At 34.7% G+C, this 26,448-nt stretch overlaps 1 protein-coding gene across 1 annotated transcript in view; it reads right to left on the bottom strand.

Annotated features, from left to right (window-relative positions):
* LOC145680613 (uncharacterized) overlaps window positions 1–26,448 on the bottom strand; it is a 253,122-nt gene that overhangs the window by 70,441 nt on the left and 156,233 nt on the right. Inside the window, exons 2-3 of the mRNA XM_081751295.1 lie at window positions 25,775–25,980; window positions 9,462–9,569 (exon numbers count right to left, since the gene is read on the bottom strand). Coding sequence (XP_081607421.1) covers window positions 9,462–9,569; window positions 25,775–25,980 — 314 coding nt within the window. The remainder of the gene's footprint in view (window positions 1–9,461; window positions 9,570–25,774; window positions 25,981–26,448) is intronic.

The raw sequence follows: 26,448 nt of genomic DNA, 5'->3' as shown, positions 1-26,448 counted from the left end.
GTGTCCTCAAACAGTGGCTTAATTATTTTTCATTTTACAATTGTTTCTTTTTCTTCATCTGTTGGTACGACATGAAAATCATGAAGTTCGGTTTCATAATATTTAGTGGGTTTCCAAAACATGCCAAAACTCGATCCACGAATCCGGTATGATTTGATTTTGTACTTGGCGTCGATAGGCAACAACAAGGATATGAAGAATGGGTCCTACTAGAGTATTAATGTAAGCTCCGAAATACGACCGGTGCAGTTTGACACAAAATCATCATCCAAGATCAAATATTACGGTGTACGCTGATCCCCACCGCACTACTTCTCCACCACGAGAACTGGATTACGGAACCACGTCATCATTTTCGAAGTAAATCTGGTAAAGTTGATAAAAGAGCATCAAGAAAGATAGCTCAGCACAGAATATGCACTTTCCCACCATGAAGTCTCACCTTCAAAAAAAATTCATTACAAAATTTGCTAGTAACAGTATACATCTAGTAACAGTAGAGAAATGTTATATAACAACAAAACGGCTCTTCCATGTGGTATTCAAACGAGAAATATACATATGTGTAGGCAATGAGAACATTTCCATCCTGGATCCAAAATTAACCCAGTGCCTTCTGCTCAAATACATTACCAGATTTCAAAACTTATTTAGTAATATTTACCAGTAATAGCTGAAATAGTTATAAGAACACACATTTCTAAGCACGTGTGAAAATATGTGCTTAGATTTTCATAGCTTAGAACAAGTAGCAATGTCATATGTACACCCAGCCACAAAAGTATCTCCCCCCCCCTAAGTGCTCTAATTCCATTACTTGGGGTCCAGGTATTTTGCAGTTGTGGGAACGTCTAGACAAATGCAACCCAACTTACACGTAACATTTCTCGGCACTGACAGCAGTTGGTAGCCCCGTTCCAGGTGTTTATCCAGGTAAAATTGTAAAGTAGGTGACTAACGAAACAGTTTTCCATTCTAAGATGAATCTCTATGGCTCGGAACGTGTTTCCCAAAGAACACCATACATTTATCTTAATATTGCTGTGTATGTAATGTATTATTTCTTTATATACTGTATTTTTAGAGAAATAAAAGTACTGACCACGCATGAATCAGAAAATGCTTAATAGAGATTTAATAGAGGATTAATAGAGATTTTGTCCATTCTTAGAAATTTTGGGACGCTTAATAGCTTGCAGAAAAATTGCGTCTCGCTATCTATTATCGTTTTACTTTTTAATGAACAACGTTAAAAAACCGGAAATGGTTGATTTTTACTACTTCCAATTTGAATGGAGGGTTGAAAGAGCAGATGGTACCGGAGTTGGATTTAGGTTTGGTGGGGCCCTAAGCTATTGAAGATAATGGGGCCCCCAAGATAGTGGGACCCAAAGCTATAGCTTGTTTAGCTTATACGTAAATCCGGCACTGAATGGTACCTATTCCTAGAGCACTGAATCGATTTCTACAAACCGTTTCTTGCTATCTCCTATCGCTTTTGCTCTGTGTAGTTCAATATTGAAATCCTAATTTGTAGCGGATTTCTACCATTTCATATTTTAATACCGAATTAAGGATAGAAATGAAATATATTCTTGGGACGCTTAATCGATTACGCGAAACCCTTTCTCGCTCCCTATTACTTGTTTTAGTTCTATAGTGATAAACGTTGAAACCGGAAATGGTTGACTTTTGTCACTTTTAGTGCATAGATCACCTTCACCAACGAAGTCGGTTCCTGACTTTTCACCCTCTATATTTTGGCCAACATTAATGGTGATTTATCAAACTACTTCTTAAGATATTTTGTGGCCCGCATAGACGGACAGAGTAAATATATAAAAATGTTTTCGTAAACCAAACTCCTTAAATGAACACAGATGTGAGTTGAAATAATTATTATTAATATGGAGATGTTATATACAGTATTATTGGTATTTTTTGGTAGTATTAGGAATGAATTTTATTTGAAACTTTAAGTATCATTTAAGGATAAATGAATGAGAAGGGCTAAGTCATCTTATTAAAAAAGATCACAAATAAGTTTTAATAATAACTTTAGTCCAAATTATTCGATTTTGATACAGTATGGTGTATATTTTCTTTGTTTTCGCAATGCTTACTGTGTGGAATTGAAACCAGCAAAGAATAAAAGATGAATTTACGCTCCTTTGATTCTAGAAAATTTCCGTAAACAACAGAACTCAATTTTTATGCAAAATTAAGTTTACTTGTAAACTAGTTTGTACACTGTGTATGTATTTTGTCTGGGAAAATTGATTATGCCATCATATAGTGTTCTAATTAAAATATATATTTACGAAATGTGAAGAAAATTCTAGGTATTATAAAGAAAAGTGTATAGATAAACAGACCCCACTAATAGAGTGACGTTTTTAGACATATTTTTTTTTGACAGAAAAGGAATGCAGAAAATGGTAATGTTGTTAAAATTTATTGAAATGAAATGTAGGCAAAATCATTGTAGGTCTTACCAGAAAATCACCTTACAAAAATTCGTCTTCACTTGTCGAGTAACGTTTTTGGACGCACCATATTTTAAGGTTGATTGAATAATGATTATTTATGAAATATGAACAAATTCGTTAGAGTTGTAAATAAATCGTCAGAGAAAAACTAACTCCATTAATGAATTGTCATTTATGAATTTTTCCAAGAAAAACTAATACTGCAAAACTATAGTATTATTGTAGATTTTTTTTTTGGTGAAATTTGAAGAAATTTGTTTGAGCTGTTTCTGAGAAAATCTAAATTTTCTAATTTTACCATCCTATTGTTTATTCTCGAATAGAAATGATAATAAAAAATATCCCGGGAAATTTCACTAATTTTTAAGTTTACAGTTTGGTTTTGATACGTTGAATGGTGCAACATATCAATGCCTTTGATCAAACAATTTAGTTCTCTAATAGTGACATTGACATGAGAAAATTCAATATCACCATACATGCTACAGGGGCTGTCCTTGTTAGATTGAAGCTTAACACGTAAGAGCGTCATTTTGCATCAATGAAGGGGAAACAAAGGAAAGTTGCCAAGTAAACAAAAGAAATGGCGGGAAAACGGAAAGTGAGTGCGTAGTTTAGCAGTTGTGTACCAGGTAGTCCCACTACCTGAGTTGTTGGCCAGGTGATAGACATCCGCTCGGTGAAGGCAGAAGGTGTTGTGAAGGGCGCACGAGACCTTGTTTCCATGGAGACTCACTCACTCACTGATCAATACGGCCACTACATTCCCAGCATTCCAGACTGACACTCTCTACATGTTACTTCCGGAGAGAAGAAAGTAAAAATCGAATCCTGTGGATGAGGGGGTGGGACGACATCCTGTTCCACTTTCTTCAAGGTCAATTTAGTCTTAATTACCTCAACGCGTTTTGTTTAATTTACATTCACCAAATTCTAATGTAAGTGGTTTTTGATTATAAAACCTAGACGTGATTAGAATAATTTGTTAGATGCCCTTGGAATTATTTAATGCGTTTAATTACACGATGTTTTGGTATATACATACAGTACTATAATTTATTGTAATTTAATTGAAAGGAATATTTGTTTAACGTGCCAAGTGATCTTGTCAATTGCATTGATAAATCGCCCTTCAAATTAACAATTCAATTCTGATAAAGTATCAACGTCATTTGCAGCAAAACAGATTTTTGTATGTTGATTGTAAGTTTCGGTTAGCTATAAAAATATTATTCATCAGTTAGGTTTACATTTAAGGGAAAAAAGCCACAGAAGGCGGTAATTTTAGCAAAGCAGTTTAATGCTATTAAAATTCGTAATTATTAACGAAAGGATTAATTTAATATGTATTAGTCTACATGGTATTCGTAAATGTGAAATGTCGTGAAGGTAAAGGAAATAATTATCGTAGCTAAAATGGCAAAAAGTCCAAATTCGATTTACTGCATTTTTACAAATCGAACTTGAGATGTAAAGTTAAATTTCATAACCTTACCTAATTTCAGGGAAAGATATGAAATTTGGCCCTCTATCTTTTTCTTTCCTTATCTTTCTTTCCACATAATTGAACATTAAAAAATATATGTTCAAACTCTTAAGTCAATAATGCATCTTTTATTTTTAATTTTATATGTTACTATATAAACGTGCTACTAACATTTTCCAAAATATAGTATTTGAGCTTTTCAAACGTTAATATATCAAATAAGTACAGATAACTACAAAATATGTAAAACCTGTTTTCCCTTTCGAATGTTAGTAACTGCATTGGGTTCCAACATCTACATCTCTCAAACAAAACTAATCTTTTGCCTCCCTTTCTACACTGTTGCTAGGGAGTAGCTAAATCAAAATATATTTTTATTTTATTTTAAGAATTACAATTATAGAAATCATCATGCATATCTCTCAGGTCTTGATTCAACTATTGCTAAATTTGATGCTCTTTAGACAGGAAGCACACAGCAGCAAAGTTCTCGTTCGAAAATAATAGGTTCACAGTAGATGTTAATAAAAATCAGTGGTGTCCGAAAACTTTTGAGCGTAGTATATATATATATATAGTTTAGGTAAGAGCATAAATATTCCCTTCTTCACAAAACCAAACTAAAAGTAGTTATTTTGCTATGGATAATAAATATCGAAATTGAATTTATAATTGCAAAATTAACGATATTATTATTATTATTATTATTATTATTATTATTATTATTATTATTATTATTATGAAAGTAAGTCTTAAATGGCTTAGGGATTTTATGAACATATATAACTCTAAAGGCAAACCTTATGGATAAGAGTACTGTAAATATGGGAGTGAATGACAGTTTGAGTACAGAATGGCCAAACATTACAAGAAATGACATTATTTTTTACCTTAAAATATACTACAGTAACAGATGATGTAAATGTTAAAATAACCTATTCTCACCCCCCTTGTTGGTGTAGTCTTTAGTGCGCTCGACTTTGATCATGTTGACTTGGGGCATATCGCAGGTGGAGAGTATTAAACGCGTTACGATAGTTCAAATGCCACCTTATACTATCGATCTACGTCTTATATTGCCATCGTCACGCTAATCCCTCTATTGAAACTGGAATCTATAAAAATTTACTTTTCCTTCCGGTTTTAATGTTGATTCTCTTGGAGGGAAACTATAAAATATAATAAGACGTCGTATCTATTGCCAAGACTGTAGTACATATAGGTTTGAAGATATTAAGGCATTCCAAGGAAATAGACACTTAATAACGTCCCAAATCATTAATTCCACAATATCTTTTTGATCCTTATTTTCTGTGGCATTGGATTTATAATGGTAAATTCCTGGAGCAATTACAATAACTATAACACTAGAAAATATCATCTGTCATTTCGAAAAAGACGAAGTGGTGTAATATACATTCTTCCTTATCTTTCAATCTATATGGCATTATGAATTAATTCAAAGTATTTTTTTTATTACAAAGAGAATGAAGTGTTAATCTGAAGTCATGATTATTTGAACTGTTTAAGCAGCTGCTGCATCTCAGACAGATAAAAGGAAATAAAAGGCTTGCTTGGAGTTGTGATTAAGTATATCACAACTCAATAATAAGAAACCAATATGTACATATCAAGTATAGATGGCATGCAGTACTAAGGTTTATTTAACTCGTTGAGAGTCTCGTATACGTGAGCGACTCGTGAGACTGAGAGACTGAGATATTACTTTCCACGTGAGACTGAGAGACTGAGATATTACTTTCCACGTGAGACTGAGACTGAGATATTACTTTCCACATGAGACTGAGACTGAGATATTACGTCCATGTGAGATATTAAGTCCACGTCAGACTGAGATATTACTTTCTTGCTATTATGTTGTGATATATTTAACATTCTAAGCCCTTTAAATTATTTTATCACTATATCATACATAAGCTAATCATAATTTCAATCTACTTTAACTTCACTGTAACAATTATACGAAGATGATTTAATATCATCCTTTAAAAAAATACTCTTTTGAATTATACTCATTAGAATCCTAAATCACAATGTCATACAACTTGTAAGTCTGGAGATAAGAATGAAGAATATTATGTAGCTTCGTCTTCTTTAAAATGACGGATGATACTTTCCAGTATTGTATTTGTTGCAATTGATACAGGAACATAAATTACACACCATTAGATTCGTTTATGTACATATGATGTAGCAAAAGTTTTATTTTCATTTGTTGAATAGTAGTATAGAAGAAATGGAGAAAATTATCCCAGTAGAACGAAAATCTAAAGAGAAATTGTTAGGAATACTAGAGTAGAAAAGAGGAGGTATAAAATACAAAAAGAGAAATCAACTAATTATGACACTGCTGGAGAATAAATTATGCTTGACTGTCACGACAGTTGGTAAGGTAAAAGAATAAATGAAGTTGGCGTAAAAGGTTACAAATTATATTGGGAGTAGTTCTTAGTAATTCTTAGGTCTGTAATTCTTAGGTCAATACTAGTAGGTCACTTGAAGGCTAGAGTGCATGGACTCAATTTCTGAAAAGATTCTACTATGGCAAATTAGTATGATCAGTAAATATAGTATAGTTCAGTAGACTGTAAGTTCTGTTGACATTGAATATATGGAGTACAGATCTCTCATATGGACGGCGGAAGGTAATTAAACCAACAAGAAACACGTTCCAATCATTGATGCCAAGAATATAGATGGTTGTTGTCGACATTATTGGAGATTATGTTCTTTCATCTTACAAGGATTTAGTATCCTTGAGACACAACAACACAACGACACAACAACAGATAAAAATAGTTTTATAAATTTAGAAAGGAAGTAAGGGACAGATCTTTCTAACCAATACTGAAGAATGTCTTCAGAACTGCAGCTAAATACTGTAAAATAACTAGCATAATTTTTTTCTTTTGTTAAATCTAATTACAATAATAATTCTATTAAATTAATTAGACTAACTGCAAACAATTTCTGTGCATATCAATGACGAGACTACAGATAAATGTTACATAACATTTATCTGTGAAATTCAACATATTTTTTTTACCATTTCTGTGAATTTCAAAAGCGATTGTTCAAGGCATTAGATAAAGCATATTCTACTGTACTAACTAAAACATAAATGATTTGCATTTATTTTGACTAAAAAGTACTGGATATATATATATATATATATATATATATATATATATATATATATATATATATATATATATATATATATATATATATATATATATATATATATATATATATATATATATATAAATTAAATGGTTTCAACCAGTTAAGCATGGGGCTTTTGTAGACTCGAATTTATGTACTTTCTTAAAATAATTCCTTATTTCCATTTCTTAAACATATTACGTAATATGTCAATTCGTACTTCTAGTTTAATACTACTACACGTTTAGTTAATACACTTACTAACTTATCCTACAGCTTAAAAATCCAGAAAAGATTTATCGTCACAAAAACAAAAATTTTTACATTCAACCCTTTCCTGAAGCAAATCAAGTAACGCTGTATTGTTATTAACCATTTCCTTAAAAAGTCTCACTTTTTCTTCTCCTCTCGGTTCCCAAAACATACTCTGCACTATTAGTAATCTGTAGCTATTGATTGGGGAAGTATCTTTTTTCTCTCTCTCTTTTGCAACACCATGTCTGTACTTCTTGGTAGTGGTCAACTTTAACGTCAATACAGTACTAATTATGCTGTTTAGAATTTTCATTTTAACGCGTTGCTCGTTATGGTGTAAAAAAAAAAAAAAAGACATACATATGTCTAGACTATATTCCGTGTGCATGCTTTCACACACACTTCTCTCCACACACAACATGTAAGTTCTATTCTCCATTCAATGTGTAATAATTCAGGTTCAGCAGTTTCAATAGTACACCGGGTGTGTGGGATACCATTTATATATTGTACGCAATATAACCTATAATCGACCTGTTATTATAAACATCCCATAGCTTTCCCCATTTACGATGACTGAAAAGATACACAAAGCCTACAAAATGATACCAACTTTTCATATGGCGATTTTTTTTTTCTTTCTTGAATATAATTTCCCTCCGACATCACTGGAGTATAGGCAACCCTCACAATAGTAACGATGTGCGGGTCTACAAGTAATCAGGGGAAAATCGAATTATCAATACTAGGAAATAAAAATACAAGTTTTGCGTCTGACGTTTATGCCGAGTAGGTTGAACGAGAAATAATTGATGAAAGGGAATGATGATGATATAATTTGTGGAATGATGATGTGGGAGGAAACAAGAGACCCTCAAGAAAACCCACAATGTTCTTCACAAGAAACTCACATTGGATCGGGAAACAAAGATAAACTGAAGACTTGTGGAATCATGTGATATTACACAGAGACACACTCACACGCACATAAAAGAAAGGGAAATACAAGCTATTGCATAAAAATTAACTAATAATTAACTTTAGTAGCCACCATATTTTGCTAGTGTTCGTATCATTGATCAGAATAAAGTCCTGCATGTCTACTGGAGATTGAACAAGAATATCTCATACTAAAAGCAGTATGGTGATTGCATACCGTGGCTAAGAAAGAGGAAGTTCCATGACTCAAATCAGATGCGTCTATGATCAGATTTTAATTGTTCGTAGTTAGTCATTGAATTATATCCAATTACCTGTATTATTAGTGTCTTCTATATTGTCGCAATAATTAATTTATATTGAAATGAATAACCTATGGTATCTTTCCCAGATGCTTATTTAAAAAAAAAGCTTATGTGGAATGGACACCAGTCTCTTGACTTCAACTCTATGAACTTTGTTTTATTGCAAATTTGGAAATCTGAAGGTCTGAACTATCCTCAGCAGCAGTGAGGGATCTACGGTGAAAGTAATGTGGGCACCGGCCCCTCCGAAATTTATATTTTTTCTTGTTTGAAGTATTAATTCGTTGGGGGAACAAATTCAGTCCTTTTGCGGTCAATGCATTCTTGTGTCTCAAGCGTAGTAACACTTATGCAGACATATCATTTGAATTGTGAATATTTCTGGTTCTCGTTCCTTTGGCCGGCTGGGACAAGGTTCAGAGAAGCGACTGCATGATTCGTCCTTTACAGGAGCACATACACAAAGGAGAGTGAGACAATTCAAATTCTTTGAACTAAAAATTTATATTTTATCTGTCTCAGAAAAGGGATATAGGAAGGACGCAAGGCTCAAAATATACTTTCACTTTGGTTAACAATTAAAGAAAATGAAAGAAAGAAAAAAAGGTAAAGGAAGGAAGAAAAGGAAGTAGATTTTTCAGCGCTCCTTACCGAAAACTTCACCGAACTGAGACTTTTGAGTTGACTCTTTAAGTTTAACGTCTCATGATTATGCCCATTAGGCTAAAGGAAACGGATGATTTATGAAAGTGATTAATTGCTAAATGTTCTAAATAGTTAATATAGAATAATAATGCTTACCTGTTTATACTAGCACATTCGTGATTTCCTCTGAGAAGAAAGAAGTTGTTAGGATATTTGATCTTGTAGGCCAACAACAAGCAGATGGTTTCAATAGAGTTTTTACCCCTAGAAAAAAGTAGAAGAAAAATATTTTAAATCAATAAGTATAAAAGAGAACTTAACTACTTTCACATGCTTATACCCAATACTTTCTCTCCGCTCAGTAAGTGTAATCTACTCTTTAAAAAAAATACAGAATTCAAATTTGAATCTAAGTTTAGATATGATCTTTTAGCACCAAATGAATATTTGCTAATCATCATAATTTTGATTTCACTGAGAGAGAGAGAGAATAAGGCATATATTCAATTATTCTAGCTTATGTTTGATACGGAAGTGCTGAGAAAATCTGTTATAGTACATTAATTGTCCTAACGAGAGAATATCTCGATATTGGTAATGGAAAGTAATACATTGTGTTAAAATTAATTACATATGATAACAGTGTAGGTTTATAACGTAATTTATAGAGAACAGGACTAAATCCTTGAAGAGTATATTGTCTTCCGATTCAACAAAAAAGTTCAATAATTGTCTTGAAGGCAAATGGTAACACTTTACAACTGGTTAAACTCTGAATTGTTACATAATGTACGGACATTGGTTCTCTTTAGAAGGATTGTTTTATATTACCTGACTTTACTGTGTTTTTCTTCGAAAACAAGGAAAATTGCACTGTTACAACTTCCATTGTTCGTTGTTATATTCTAGGAACCACTTTATTACATAGAAATAGAGAATGTAACTTTTTATCAAAATAATCCCGTTGAGTAGTTTAAAAACTTTCTCTAATATTCATAGTGTTTTTGGCATATTCTTGGTATCAAAGTTTTAGAACTTTTTCGGGAGTTCGAGGAAATAAAATAATTACGCTGTTCTTCATTTCTCATCTGAAAATATAATATTAATAGTTTCAAAACTTAGTTTCCTGCATCAGAGCAACACAAGCAACAATGGAAGTTTAATTCCCTGTAATCAAGTCGAGCGTACAGAAACCAAGACCGTTACAGTAAAATACATATTAATTGGCTCACCTGTTTAATTAGGCTTTAATTTTGTAAAATCTGCATTTCAAGTAATACACACTTTAGTTATCATTCTATATGTCAGTCCTCTGTCTATCTTTGAGCTTGGTCACATTGAGGTAACCCTACTCGTACGTTATTGACATGAAATTTAACGTTTATTGGGGCTTCTTTACCGATTTATTGAAACAGGCACTGCGACATCATTAGCAACATTCTATAAAACACTAATACCGTTACGAGAACAATTCAAGAATCTGATTAGGATGCATTAGGTATGCTTATAACAACAAATTAATTGTTTGTACAAAAAAATTGATCTATTTTTGATTAAAAGATTATATATTTCGAGGCAACGATCGAGTGTGGACTCTACTTTCCTACATAATATTTGTTTATGGGACGTCCTGCAGGTCCCATGCCAGTTCCGGGACAATAAAGTTTGCAGGCACAGTGAAATCTTTAAAAATAATGGAAATATCAATAATTTCCCTTGGATATCTATGGAATATGATTAACAAAGAACAATATGTGAATGTCTACGTAAAAGCCGTTTTACGATCTCACAAAGAGTTCAGGAATAAACCTATTAGTATAGTTTCAGAGCCTGAAATGGTGACATTTTTTGAAACTCTCAACTGAATAACGGGAAGTTAAAAACTCATGAAAATTATTGGCAAATTATTTTAATGTGAAACTTGGGGTGCAATAACAAGGCCTAAACCAGGTCGGAACGCTTCATAGCTTTGTTCTGGCACATCAACGTCTTGTTAGAACTCTGATACTGTGCGACTGGTGCCTCCTATCAACATTTATACAATGATTCTTGTAGTTTATTAGTATTATTACAGATTGAGTTTATCGATCAAATCTGTTCAGCATACACTCTGTGGAGGTCCCATGTTCACTCTGTCCTTACGCAAGTTCACGGTGTAACTGAACTGCCACAACTAGGTAGTATGTTGGATATACAAACACCAACACCAACTGACCTCCGCCTTATCTCCATTTGCATTTAATCACGGTGTGAGGGCCAATTGAACACATACCTCCACAAAAAGCGACAGAACTTTCTTGGTTACCTTTATACTAGTAGTAACATTAATGAGAGTACATATTTTGGGAATGTCTAGTGGTATGACATCAAAGGCAGGTGTAGTGTTACTAGAAACTGAAGGAAAGTCTGTCCATTCAGGATATTGTCTAGTACTATTGGGCCAAAGATTATGTCACTCACCACGGCACACTACCAGCGTTTCTTTCAGAAACTATGTTCGGGGGGGAGGGCACACTTCGTATTCCTGGAGCACTGCTGGTAATATTCTATTTATTATAATATTATGGACGTATTATTTTGGTCTCCTCCGGGTGACACTCTCAGAACTCGGGGGGGGGGGGGAGCAGATGTCTGGAAGAAACACTGCACACTACACATTAGCCGAGTATCTGTGCTAGAAATGTATAGACATTTTGCCATGCGGATTGGCATCACACCAATAATGCTAATTGTGACTATCATTTATGCCATCTCGCGTAAAAATAGCTTCGTCAGTGAACATGATGAACAGAATTAAGTGCTCCTGTTGTGTTACCCGTGTACAAAAGGCTACACGTTTCTCTTCGTCACCATTATGAAGTCTTTGTCCACACTGAAGTGGATGCAAGCCTTCCTCCGGTAATTTTCGCGACACTGCCATTTGAGACCCGACCGCGAGCCGACGTGCTATGCGCTTGATACTTGTTGTGGGGCCAATCGTCTTAAAAATACCCTGAATGGACAGACTTTCCTTCAGTTTGTGGAGACACTACCATCTGTATTTGAGGATATACCACTAGTCATTCACCAAAACATGTACTTTCATTAATGGTTCTACTAGTAATAAATCGGTGAATATGTACGTGGTGTATTTCGTTGTTACTCTTTTTTCTAACTTTACTCGAAAACTAGACGTTTCGTGATATATGTTCATAAGAACTTTTTCATGTACTAGTCACGTACAATCATCTACTGTAGTATTTGCACTACCTCCCGTTACACCCTATATATATATATATATATATATATATATATATATATATATATATATAGTGTCCATAAAGTCCGTTGCCTCCCCTTTCTATTTGCGAAACGGCTGCCAATATGAGAAACGCAAAAACACAACGAAAATTTTCAAGTTGACCCCACGTACCCTTATATGGAGGTGTCTGGGATGGACCTTTTATAGTTCAAAATGCAAGCCCCTCACAATAATTATGGACATGTTTTTGCGTTTTCTCACATTCGCAGTCGTTTCACAGATGCATGGGGTGGCAAGGACTTTATGGACACCCTGTATGCAGCGGCGCAAATCTGTCTTCAATATCGGGGTATCAAAATAATTGTGAAGTTGAAAAACAATCCTGTGGAGGATCAGGGAGCAGAGTTGTCTTCAACATTGGGAAGCGGGTAGATTTGAGGCTTATCCTGGGAGGACATCAATTTCATCTCACTTTCCTTTGTAGCAATCGGACACAAATCATCACATTTTTCCTCAAAAAACACATTTCAAGTCGGATTATTGGGGGACAGTCCTCCCCAGTTCCAAGATTGGAGGGGACATGTCCCCCGGGATTTGCGCCAGTGCCTGTATGTATTTCAATCAATCAATCAATCAATCAATCAATCAATCAATCAATCAATCAATCTATCTATCTATCTATCTATCTATCTATCTATCTATCTATCTATCTATCTATCTATCCGCAACAGTTTTAAAGAGGTAGTTAGTGAGTACTTCAAATTAAATGCCCATAGCTAGACTCCATCTATAAAAATGGTTGCGGAAGTACCGCAGGATTCTGAAACTGGAATATTTCGATAGGGCACATACTAGTTCCTAAATAAAGTCTTGACCCGACTACAGTAGGCCCCATAGTTTTGGAGCTATGGACCTTTAAAGTTCGTTTTTTCATGTTTTTGGCAGCCTATAATTCCGTAAAGAACCGTTTGTGCACCCAGGTTGGTCTCTACTTTTTGTCTTATCTTGGTGTCAGGAATCACCTCTCAAACGTGATTCCTGACAATCACATATATATATATAAACATTATAAAGGAAACAGCTTCTGACATCACAAAAGTGTCCATATTCATGCTATATATAATTACTGTGGTGGAGTATATGATGAACAACTGCTAACTCTCATGATGTCCCTGTAGTTTTGCTGGACAATTCTTAATTGACTCCAGGTTATATTGAACCAAGTTATAATCCATCTTCGTATTGCTTATCACCGTAAGACGTGTACTAGCCAACACCAGATACCATGTCAGAAATAGTTCGCCACGTTGAAACTTCATACAATTTTAAGCAACTATTATTAGCATACTAGATGAGTAATTTTTGTTTTATACAGGAATGTAAACATATATGTATGCTTAAGTCTAAACAAAGAGATAATCAATACAATGGTCTCTGCACATTTTTTAATCTATTATTGAGATGAACAATACCTATTATGTAGTCTGTAATACACCTGGTTTATAAAAAACCCTACTATGTTGTGTATTAATAAATATACTAATTAACCTATTATTGATTTCGATAGTGGTGTTTTGTAGAATTCACATACTATTGTCTAAAAGATATATATAGTAACGGTTCTGTCACAGACTATTTATAAATCACATTACTCTCAAATTTCAGTGTTTATTTTGAGGTCCTTGGTATTAAGCGGTTAACGTACGCGCCTTTGCCGTGGGAGACCGGGTTCGATTCCCGGCGGGAGCTGATGTGGTTCGGATTCCACGTTAATCAGTAGGTCCCGTCTCATATAGCCTCGCTGCTGAAAGGAACGTTAAACTCAAAATCAACTCAACTGAACTCAGTGTTTATTTTGAATTATTTTCTAATACCACAAAACCTAATGAACATTGTAAGAAGACTGTTCAGCATCTAATGGCAAGCAAGATACTCTTCTTTCCTGTAATATTTAGTTTATTTGAGTAGGCACCTTATGAAACGAATAGACAGGTTCATCGCCGCAAAAACAAAAATCCGCCAGTGAGCCTTTGTCCAGTTAATCTACCAATTTTACAACTAGTATGTGCGTAAAAAAGTATTTGTCATTATTAGGAAAATACATCTAGCAATCTCCTACTGAATTTTGTATTTTGCCACATACACAGTGTATAAATAAATGTCAATTTCTTCCAGCAAAACAAACAAAAAAAACTAAATTACCAAGTCTGTCCCAAAAATAATGCCCCAATTTTTATTTTAAGAAATATATTGAACCGGTTCGTACAATTACTCAATAATCTTCGAAATATATCTCTCTTGTTTCAACACACTTGGTCCAATGCGATTTCCATGCTTTATAAGCCTCCTGGAAGTCCGTCACAGAGATGTCCTTTAGTAACCTCGTCGTTGATGTTCTCCAGGGCCCCCAAATGCTGTCTTTGAGGGATTTTGTAATCTTCGGGAACAAAAAATAAGTCGGGCGGGGACAAATCAGGACTGTAAGGCGGCTGGAGGAGCGTTGAGATGCCGGCCTTGGTCAGGTAGTCGGTCGTCATAAAGGCGGTGTGGTTGGGAGCATTGTCATGGTGCAGCTTCCAGGACTTCTTGATCTCGCGCGTGACGGGGTTGCCCCTTTGCTTTAGCCTTTTCGGTACTTCGACATAGAATTTGGCATTGACTGGTTGGCCAGGTGGAACAAATTCAAAATGGACCACTCCCTTGGAATAGACAAAAATAATAAGCATCACTCGGACCTTCGATTTGCTCATTCTTGCCTTTTTTGGGCGAGGGGACGACGTCGTGTGCCACTCTGCGCTCTGCCTTTTTTTCTGAGTCGTATTCGAAGGTCCAAGATTCGTCACCACTTACCACACCATCTTGATTTCGACCGAGCACTCACACAAGGGTTCACTGTAATAGGCACTGTGACTCTCCAGGAGCTCGGAGCTGACTGGCGCTGGTCGCGCTGTGTTCCCAAGACTCCACCCACCCTTCCGTGCAAGCGGCAACGCTGTGCGACGGATAGGCGCGACACAAGAAAATGCGGCGCATTAATTTCGGGACAGACCTTGTATTATTAGCAAAGAACGACACACTTTTTAGTGCCGCAATTTTCGATTTCCTCGTAAACTACACATGAGAATTTGCTCTTAAACATATTAATTTGTTCAGCTCGCTGTAAACTATCGACTGGAGTAAGTCTTTATACACATGTAAAGAATATTTTAGTTAAACGGAAATTAAAACTTAAGTATTAATAATAATTTATTCTATACCATATCGTCTTAAGCGTATTACATACTGTCGTTCTGCTAGTATCATAATGAAAAGCTTACACTGAGGAAAAACATCGTATGTAACGTACGTGAAAACGTAGGTTACATGTGTAAATCCCTGTTGTTTTTGGACTTTAAATACAACCCTATGTAACATCCTGCAGCAAACGTATAACTGAAAACGTACAATTTATACGTACTTTCCGTACAAGTGTTCCGAATTAACGTACTTTTCGTACAAGTGTTCCGAATTAACGTACTTTTCGCACAAGTGTTCCGTACGAAAGACAGAACTGTGTATAGGCAATCAGGATTTCATATACAGATGGACGTAAGAAACATATAGCCGACTTATGTAACATACGTATATGTATGCAATATACAAAAGACTGTTAGATGTCAGACATCTACCAGCTGCATGGTGTAACATCTAAGTGGGGAAAGGACAGTACGTATGTAGTATATGGATAACGTATGCTCCGTAAAGATTTCCGTAGTAAACATATGGATCTCGTATATACTACTTTCCGGATAATGGATTCTTGTCAGTGTACTGAGGATAAATTTTAGTATCTGTTTCATCTCAGTAAGTGGCATGGAACTTCTAAAGCACCAATTTTTTTATGTTTATATGTTGTTGTTGTTTTTTTTTTTAATTTTCTTGAAAACCACGTAATAATTTTGACACTCAGACACATTTTTTGTTCAGTTTAGCAAGCTCTATCGATTGTTAAATGTCTCATCTTTGGATATTCTTATTTCATTACACGCAAATAGCATTACATAATTATTTGCCCGGTTTTTTTATTGGATTCCTAACTTTTTCTAATCTTCTTTTTAAAAGTTCAATGAACCCTAATTGTATTTCCCAATTTCTATTAAAGATTACGTTCATAATCATAGCCATCTTAGAAGACTGAGTTTAATTATCCACAGTATATTCGGATTTTTAAATGTTACGTTATTTTTTCGTAGAGTTTTCGTAGAGTATTCCTATCTCTGTCTTTTTTCGTAGAGTTTTCCTCAAGACATACAGGGTGTCCGGAAGTGGGCGTACCCCTAATTGGTATTTTCTGACGGTTTTAGGTTTTACCCACATTTGTTTGGTAACATTGCTTGTCATTGTCTGGTAACATTGATATCCATGTTTATTTGTTTTCTGCTTGGTAACAGTTATTACCTGAACCAGACGTTTCCTGGCCTCTGGATTGAAAGAGGTTGTGAATCTTCAGCAACTCGATTTCCCTGGCATCCAAGAAGTCACGATCTGACGACACCAGACCACCTCTATTTAGTTTCATAGCGCAACAAGTAAGAAACACTCGGTACCACACAACGCAGGAATTAGGAGCAGCTGTGGAACACACCTTCACCCTCATGACTCCGGCGTATCTCCGCAAAACATTTGCAAGAACTTGGCCCAGAATTCAGCTGTCTTACGAGATGGATGGTGATCATACCGATTTTTTATGACTCTTAAGACTTCAAGGTAACTGTGTACAGACATTCTATCATAACTAACACTATATTGTTGAAATTAAAGGAGGTACGCCTATTTTCGGACCACCCTGTACATATGAACGTATTGGTTATAGCTAACACTTGAAATCACTAATTGATATTTTAAAAATTATTCTTGTTTTTTTTTTTTAAGAAATAACGTAATTTATACACATTTACCTTTTCCATTAATGCCCAATAGTAGATCGCTTATTTCTGGTTCGATTCAGGGCAAGTAAATTTGTGGTAGACACTATCGTGTCCATGGATTTTCTCGGGGGTTCTCCCACTTTCTCAATTTACCAATTCTTCCATTATCATTTATTTCCTTTAATCATCGTTTCCTTTAGCCTAAAGATCATAATCGTAGGCCCATACACTGAAAGATTTGATTTTTTTAATCATTTTCAATTTCTCCATTATAGTGTTAATTTAACGGAAAATTAAAAAAAAAAAAAACGAATTGGAAAGGTGATATATTGTTCAATGAACTTCAATCGTATTTCGCAATTTGACCACTTTTATAGTCATAGCAATTTTAGACGACTGAATTTAATTATTCACACTATATTTGTTTAACCCTATAAAAAAATTTCGTTGATAAATTTACAAAAAAAACCGATGTCAACCTGTTTGCCAAACCTCTATGTAAATCAATTTACACCTATAAAGTAAAATTACTAATATGAAATGGTGTAAAATTACATTTTTATCAATAAAAGTATCATTGTAAAAAAAGATCCAGCAAATTTTGTAATTTAATCTAAGGAAACGTATACGAACTTCATTTGGCAATTTAATTACTGATTTTTTTTCAGTGTACATTACGTTATTTTTCATTTAAATTGAAACCCTATTGTCTTTTTCCGTAACATATATTTTCCTTAAGACATACATGTGAAACTATTGGTTATAAAATGTTTGAAATTCCTGATTGTTTTTTTTAAAGTTGTTATTGTTTTTCTAGGATTAAAGTAATTTACACGTAACTTACTTTCTCCATTAATGTTGTCAGTTTAACGGAAGATGAAGCAAGAAAACGGATTCGGAAGGTGATACATTGTTGAAATGAACATTGTAAAGAAAAGGGGAAAAAATAAAGGAATATAAGTGTTCTGTTTGCTTTGTTTGTTATTTAGTGGAAACCAATAATGAAGGAGGTAAGAAAGACGAAGTAGAGGTGAAGAAAAGAACAACGGTTTGGCAAGAATTGTGGTCAACATGTAGTGGAAATCAATGGAAGTGCTCGGGAGAAGAAAAAGGTGAAAGAAAATCTATAAAATTTCACACATTCACTTTCTCTCTCTCTCTCTTTCTCTCTGTGCGAGTGTGTGTGTGTGGGGGGGGTGTGTATGTGTATGTGAGTGTGTATGTATGTATGTGTGTGTGTGTGTGTGTGTGTGTGTGTGTGTGTGTCTGTGTGTGTGTGTGTGTAAAGGAATAGGATCTAACTGCAAGATATAAACTAGCAGAGAATTGAAAATACACGTAATTCTTGTTTAAAATGGATTAAGGCTTTGTCCTGCTTTTCTCGCACACAACACGGGGTTCGCTGAAATATTGATCATGTTGTAAGACCAAACGAGGGCTATGAAACCTTTTGCAAATGCTTTTAACTAAAAGTCTTTTCCGGACCTATAGACACACACAGAGGAAATTGAAGATGAAGAAGAAAAGAGCTTTGATAATGTAAAGAAGATTAGATTTTGAAAATTGTGAGCGGAAATTAACTAAAAGGAAAATAAATGAAAGTTATGAAAAAATATACTTCTTTTTATAGCTATTGAATTATAGTGTTATTATTGACGGAAATTACATGCACTTTTTATTATACTTAACTCTATTTTTAAAATTTTATGGTCATTGCCCTCGAGTAAACAGCTTTTAAGTAGAAAATCCTGTCTTTTCTTAAAAGTTATCATTAATATCTCTGCCATTTATATCCACATGTTTCAAAGTTAAATAAAATGAAATTTCTACTCTAAAGTCTGGCGATTATGCACCGAGGCTAATGGAGACGGTGATGATGTTATTGAATAGAATAGTAGAATGAAGAAAGTGGGAGGAAACGTGAGAACCACGGGGAAACCCAGGCACACAGTATTTATATATCATGAAGTTGACTTGGCGTGACCTGGGATTCATCCAGGAACCCCACACACCAGAGGTGAGAGCTCTACTTCTGAGCCATCGCGGACTACCCCATGTTTCATAAAATTTCGGATATTAAAGAACTCTGTGTAATTGTTTAGTACTTCTTAAAACGTTAACTAATTGATATAACGTAGTTTGTGTTACATATTATCAAAAATATTTATTCAAGTAAACTTAAGAGCAGTTGGCGGTATGACCCTAATTTTTGATGCAATGGGTTTCTGGTTCAACCACAGGTCATGTAAGTTTGTGATGGATGACATAGTGCAGCCAACTCTTCTTCAGATTCTTCCTTTTCTCCCACAATCTGATTGCTCCAATTCTTCCATAATCTTAAGTTGCATTGGATAGATTTATATTTACATCCTTGGTCAGCAATGCGGTTATGAAGAATAAAACCTACATTTTAAAATTTAGACCTGAACCAGTGAAGTGCATACGATGCTCTCCTATCGGGAATCGAACCTGGGAATCTCGTGCACAAACGGTATGTCCTTTACTGACCAGACTAGGAAAAAGGCCGATCGTCCGTTTGCTTTAGCCTAAAGTAGTGTTTTCCAACCTACTTCCTGTGGAGGGGGCATGAGATCCTATTAAGAGGACGTAAGTTACTGACTGGGATGAACTGTGAAATCATGAATAAAGCGTTGCCTACAATGACCATTTACAATTTTGCAATAGCAAAACTTCACAGACAGTATCTAACTATATAGAACTCCCATATTTCTAGTCTAAAAAAATGGCACACCCTATGGAAATTTACAGAATATTCATAGTAATGCATATACTTCTTAATTGAATAAATGAATAATTGAATTAATTGAATAATAGGACAACCCTCATCAAAAATATTGAAAAAAAATAGACTACTTCTATTATCTAACAAATGTTTAGATTCTAAAAACATTGTACGAATGATATTAAGGAATTTTCGGAGGGAAGGGACATTTGAACTCTCGAACAATTCCTGAGGGGGGAGGGGGCAAAAGTAAATCTGAGACTATTCCAGCTAAACAGAGCCTATAAATGTTTGACATTTTGTGTTTGTCATGGGAAGGAGAGAGGATGTGTGAAATATTCAAGGCTAAGGAACGAGGCGTCAGGTAAACAATGTTGGGAATTACTAACCTAAAAAGGTAATATAGAATGTTCAATTAAAAATTTCGTTTCAAATTTAATTGTGGCATCATAGGATTAGATAGCAAACTGACCAAAATAAACATCAGATAGCCAACTGGTCATAAAACATTAATTAGCTTTATAACATTTTGTTCTTATTAAAGACTGTTCGAAAATTTAAATGTAAGAAAATTTAAATGTACTGTAGTATTCTTCTTACTAAGGATAGTGTTTACACTTTCTCTTCACCTGAGTGAATGCGTACACGATTGTGGAGTTTATATAAATTTTGTTTCCTAAGTATTACTATGAATATCTTCTTTTCGAATTACCTAAATAGTTTGCTTTTTTACTATTTACAACATATTATTTAGAAAGGTTTTATTTATTACATTTGAAATATTAAATATATTAGCAAAATAATTAAATACACTTAGAATTATCCGCCATTCTCCGTTTAATACTTCTGTGTACAGTGTATTACATCATATCAATGCACACGAATTAGCAATTCAAACTATCGTTGTTGAGAATAAGATGTCATTTAATGAGATTAGCAACGCCGGATGTATCTTAAGCAGATTCAATCCTGAATCCAGAAACTATAATGTATATAAAAGAACCTTACACAGCAAACAATGGTAGTGTTCAAACAACTTAATTTTAACATTGGTTACTGGTCCCGGTATAATGGGTGCAGCCTATATACTACTGATAGCTATAAGAGGCTATTGACGAAAGATTGAATAGAAGTATTTCAAATGAGATGAGTTGTTATAACAGGTATATTTGGGCTGCATTGGTAGATACGGCGGTCCAGATTATAACATACTGGTTACTGCAATGGAGCATTCGTACACTGCAAGAAGGCAGTTTAACGATGGATACGGCTGTAGATTGGTCTAAAAGTCCATGGACTATTGGATGAAGAAATTGATGCGATTTATGCTATAATGTAGGCGAAGCTGATAGAACTGAGGCAAAAGAGTCGAAAATTACGCACGACGATAGATTTCTGCAGTGCGGGTATCAAAGGGAAGAGGGTAAACCAAACGTAACGTATGTCGTTCTAGAACTTTTAATCACTTGTTGAAGTTTGGAGGCGCTGATAACCAGGCAAGATAACCATATGTAATTGCTGGGTGCACAAATACCTTATAAATAAACAGTAGAAGTTTGGTGTTAAGATCCCGCGTTCATTTAAGGTTTCGTAAAAGTTTCAAATGGCGAGGGATATTAGTTTACACTTGCGTTAGATAAGGTTTCCAGGTGTGATGCTTGTCAAAGATTACACCTAGATGTTTGAGACAGTCTTTAAGTGATATTGGAGAGCCAAAAATAAATAACGCAGGGGTTTTCAAACTTTTTGCAGTTGAGGCTCCCCTCAACCACCAAAATGTGAACGCGCCTCCCCTGTCAAAAATGAAATGTGCCAACAACATAAATACATGTGTCCCTAAAAGAAAGATTATCACTATGATAAGCTATGTTTCATTTATTAATCATTAATGGAAATATCTTATTAACGTAGATGATCTACATTGTACACACTGGTTACTCCGTTTAATGGTATTAGCCAGTGTTAATAATTATAAATAGTGTTAAGTCAGATATGTATGTTAAAATGAAAATACGAGCAAAGAAGGAATTTAAATAATAAACCCCGGTACATTTAAATGTGGAGCAAAGTCAATAGGAAATAAGACTATTCATGAATGGCGGTAGTACTTTATAAAAGATTAAAACTCGAAAACACCAAAAATAACAACAGAAAATTAAGAGAAAGAAAAATTCAGCTAACATGGCTTAACGCAAAATTCCGAAGACATACTATTCTACAGATATAAAGTAAAAGATCATTAGTGGCCATCTAACAAGCAATATAAACATTTAAGCCAAAGTTAAAAGGATCATCAATGTGGAACAGAGGTGATAGAAAGGCCTAGTCCAGTATGTTTTACTAAAGAAGAAGGGTACACACTTAAGTTGGTGTTGCATTATGAATATGTTCCTTTGTAGGGCCTTTTTTTTAAGGTACTCGCGCCTCCCCTGACACCTTCTGCGCCTCCCCAGGTGGCGCGCCGCACAGTTTGAAAACCCCTTAGATAACGTAAACGTTCTGAGTTTCGGTTGGTACAGTATTTATTCTTTACAACACCAAATAGAATCATTTCGGTCTTATTAGAATTGACCTTTAGCTTCCACTTGATACACCAGGTTATCAAATGGAAGCATGTAGGAGACATAAAAAAAATTAGTAAAGGAGACAGGACAGAACCTTGCAGTACACCGGCGCTGAGTTGAAAATGATGAGATTGTCTCATGTTGATCTGAATGAAAGCCTGGTGTTCCTAGAGAAAATCAGTGATGAGACGTACGTATGGAAGTGAAAGAAGCCACTTCAGTTTGAACATTCAAAACTGAAGGTAGAAATTTGTTAAAATTGTTAATAAGGAGAGTAGAAAGTTTAAGTATCAGATCAGGGGTACTATAGTCGGGCGGAATCTAGTTTGAATGGTTGTTAGCGCACTTTTGGCTTATAAGTAGATATGGAACAGTTTCACTAAGATTAGCTCAATTGTCTTAGTGAGGTTAATTCTCGGATGATATGATATAGTAGTTGGATCTTCGCGAAACATTCGAGTTTATGCATGCACAATTTCTTTTCAGTATGTCATAAATATATTGTAACTGATTTTGAGAATTTGTATTAGATCTTACCTTTTGCTATGAGCAAATCTTTACGGTATATTTGACATTTATACCAAGTAACGAACAACATATTATATTTTCGTAATCTTTCACGAAAATTGTTTTGTGAGTGTATGAATATTCTGACAATATTTACATTATCAGAAGTGCTGCCATCTGTTGCACCTACTTTCACAAAGTTATTCTTTGTTTCTGTTTAAATTTTGCTCCTCGTGACCACTCATAAATCAGTGCCACACTTTATTATTCCGCATAAGGGTCATCCTTATTTAACACAAAGAAAAGTTTCTCTAAAAAGTAGCTATTTGTCGGAATTGTATATAAGATAGAATATAGTATGAATACATGTTGCTAAATTAATTGTTCATCATGTCAGGTTGATGATTTAACGACTATCATTTTAATACTTTCCTCCAAAGTGAGATGAAGTTGAAGTAGCACTAGGCGTTTTCATCCTTTAGCATTACTCGGGTAACACAGGATCATTGGTTGAATTAATATAGCCAGTTTTCACTGTATATAATCCCATAAATTTATATACAGAGAATCGTTTAAGCTTAGCTTTTAACTAATTTCCTATTAGTGTGACTAACACACTCTCTGAATTCCAAAAATAACTGAGCTCTAATTTATAACGTGTACTGAGTCAATGATAATGTCTTTTTGTAATTTCATTTCATTTCATCTATACGTATATATTACGTATAAATACATGAGCTTCTTTCCCTATTCATTTAAAACCTATACGAACATCAACAAAATAGAATATTTCTCTTCGGTACACAAGTAACAAAAACAACTGTTATTCCGTAAAATACTTTGTCAGATTATTCTGAATTATCTGTCAAAACTAAACGGCGTGACAAACATCTTGGCATTTGAAGGCGGCGCTCCAAGTTCCCTTTCAATGCTGCTAGCAAATGAGAGGCCAGCGGTATTGCCACGTTTATTTTGTACACGTACACGTCTATCCTCTGCCACCTGATCGCGCTGTAGTTTGTCTGCTTAGTCATAGCCACACAACTTAGCACTTGCCAACGTCGCGTCAGAGCTTGCTTTTTATTCGTTTAGCTGAAATGCCAAGATGTTTGACACATGCTTTAGAAAAAATGAAATATTTGAGTTTTACGCCCCACGCTTATGCCGGCTAGACTAAAGAAGACGGTGATTATGAGAAACGAATGAAATGTTGGAATGAAGAAAGTGGGAGGAAACGGGAGTACACCGAGGGAACCCAAGCACACGGTGTTTGTCCACCACAAAGTTCACTTGACGGGAGCTGGGATTGAACTCGGGACCCCATGCACTAGAGTGAACCCTTTACCACTGAGCCACCACGGCCTCCGTATCAAAACTAGAGGCATACTTTTAAATTAATCATTCCATCAATAACAGAAGCAGTTCAATGATATTATCATAATTTGAAAATGCAAGTGTAGATATATAAAATGCAATAACGTTATTGGGAAATAGAATTGTGTAATTATGTATAAAATTATATTTAATTAACGCAGCACAATTCATATTTAAAGAAATATAATGATTTTGTTTTAAATATAGTTGTATGCATAACATACCAGTACTCTACTAACGCTAAGAAAAATTCTAATAGTAGAATATGCTTTGCTTCACTGTGTACAAAATTTATTTCTGTTGCGTGATTAGAGAGTTTATTTCTTAAGGATTTTATTTGCTTAAGATAACGCCAGCGTTCGGAAGAAACCAAATAGTGTCAATATTTCCATACTGACCTCATTAAATTACCTCTTCTTCACAACAACAATTGCTTGCATTGTTAGTTTGTGAACTCAAATCTCATTCTATACAGCTATATGGTGTAATACACTATACATGGAAGTATTAAATGGAGAAAGATGGATAATTCTGAGTGAATCTTATTGTTCTGCTCAGAAATATAATCTTTCTAATGCTACCAGAGAAACCACCTTCTAAATAGTATGCTGGAAAAGCACCATTTATGTAATTGAAACAAAGATATACTGTACTTACGTAGTACTGTAACAACACCAATCAAGTAGAAAATTCAATTTACATAAATTCCATTACAGAAGTATCGTGTATGAATTTACTCACGCAAACAAAAATGTGACAATTCTCTGCACTACAAGAAGAATACTGGATACCTTCGGACAGTGTTCAGTAAGAACAAAATACTACTCAGCTAGTATAGTTTTACGCATACAATGCAACAACTAGAGTTATATCAACTCTTGCTTTTTCCCTTTGATCAATCGTATACATCATTCGTCACCCAACTTATTTGATTTAACATTTGACATCTAGTTTGTACCATGACAGTATTTGATATGTTTTATTACACTTGTATGCGGAAACGAAGTCTAATTCTTCTTTACAAAATCGATTGGTTTGTTCTCTTCGAAGTACAATGATTGAAATACAGTAATTGTCACTTTATGCCAAAAACATTAGGTTCAGAATGTGCCGTGCCAAAAATAAATACATACCTGTCAACATAGTCCCCAAGAAAGAGGTAGTTAGCATCTGGAGGGTACCCGAGTTTGTCAAAGTGTCGTAGCAAGTCCTCATATTGGCCATGGATGTCACCAACAATGTTTACTGGAGCCTCCAGTTCTAGAAGCATTGGCTGCTCCAAAAATATTTCTCTTGTCACTAGACATAGTTGTCGTACTTGCCATTCTGCCAAGTTCACCTGAAAAGAAAAAAGGAGAAAAGTTACTTATTAGAAATATCAAACTTTTTAAAACAATTATCGCAAATATTAAAGTGCATATATAACTGTACAAAGGAACAGAATTCATGGCGTTCGAAAGCGACGATATGAGTTTCCTTTCAAATACTGTTAGCAAATGAGACGGCTGCAGTGTTGCCAGGTCTTTCATGCTAGTTTAGGCAAGAAACAGGCGATTCATCGTTATCTCGTGTCTGCTTACTCACACCTAGTGTCACAGGCTTTGTTTCATTCACCTAACCCACAGGTCATCGATTGTGTCCCATGCTATAACTGAATGGTTTTAGAAATTTTAAGATTCATATCCACAGATGTAACTAAATCCTACTCTGTACAATTAAAATAAAATCAAGGTGGTCATTACCCACCTCTTCAATAACACTGTCCAACATACTTTTGGTAGAAGTGTGGGGAATGGGTGTCCCCGAT

Source organism: Thermobia domestica, chromosome 3 (assembly GCF_964235325.1).
Source record: "Thermobia domestica chromosome 3, izTheDome1.hap1.1, whole genome shotgun sequence".
Taxonomy (NCBI): domain Eukaryota; kingdom Metazoa; phylum Arthropoda; class Insecta; order Zygentoma; family Lepismatidae; genus Thermobia; species Thermobia domestica.
The sequence above is the reverse complement of the archived record's forward strand: the minus strand, read 5'-3'. Positions and strand labels throughout refer to the sequence as shown.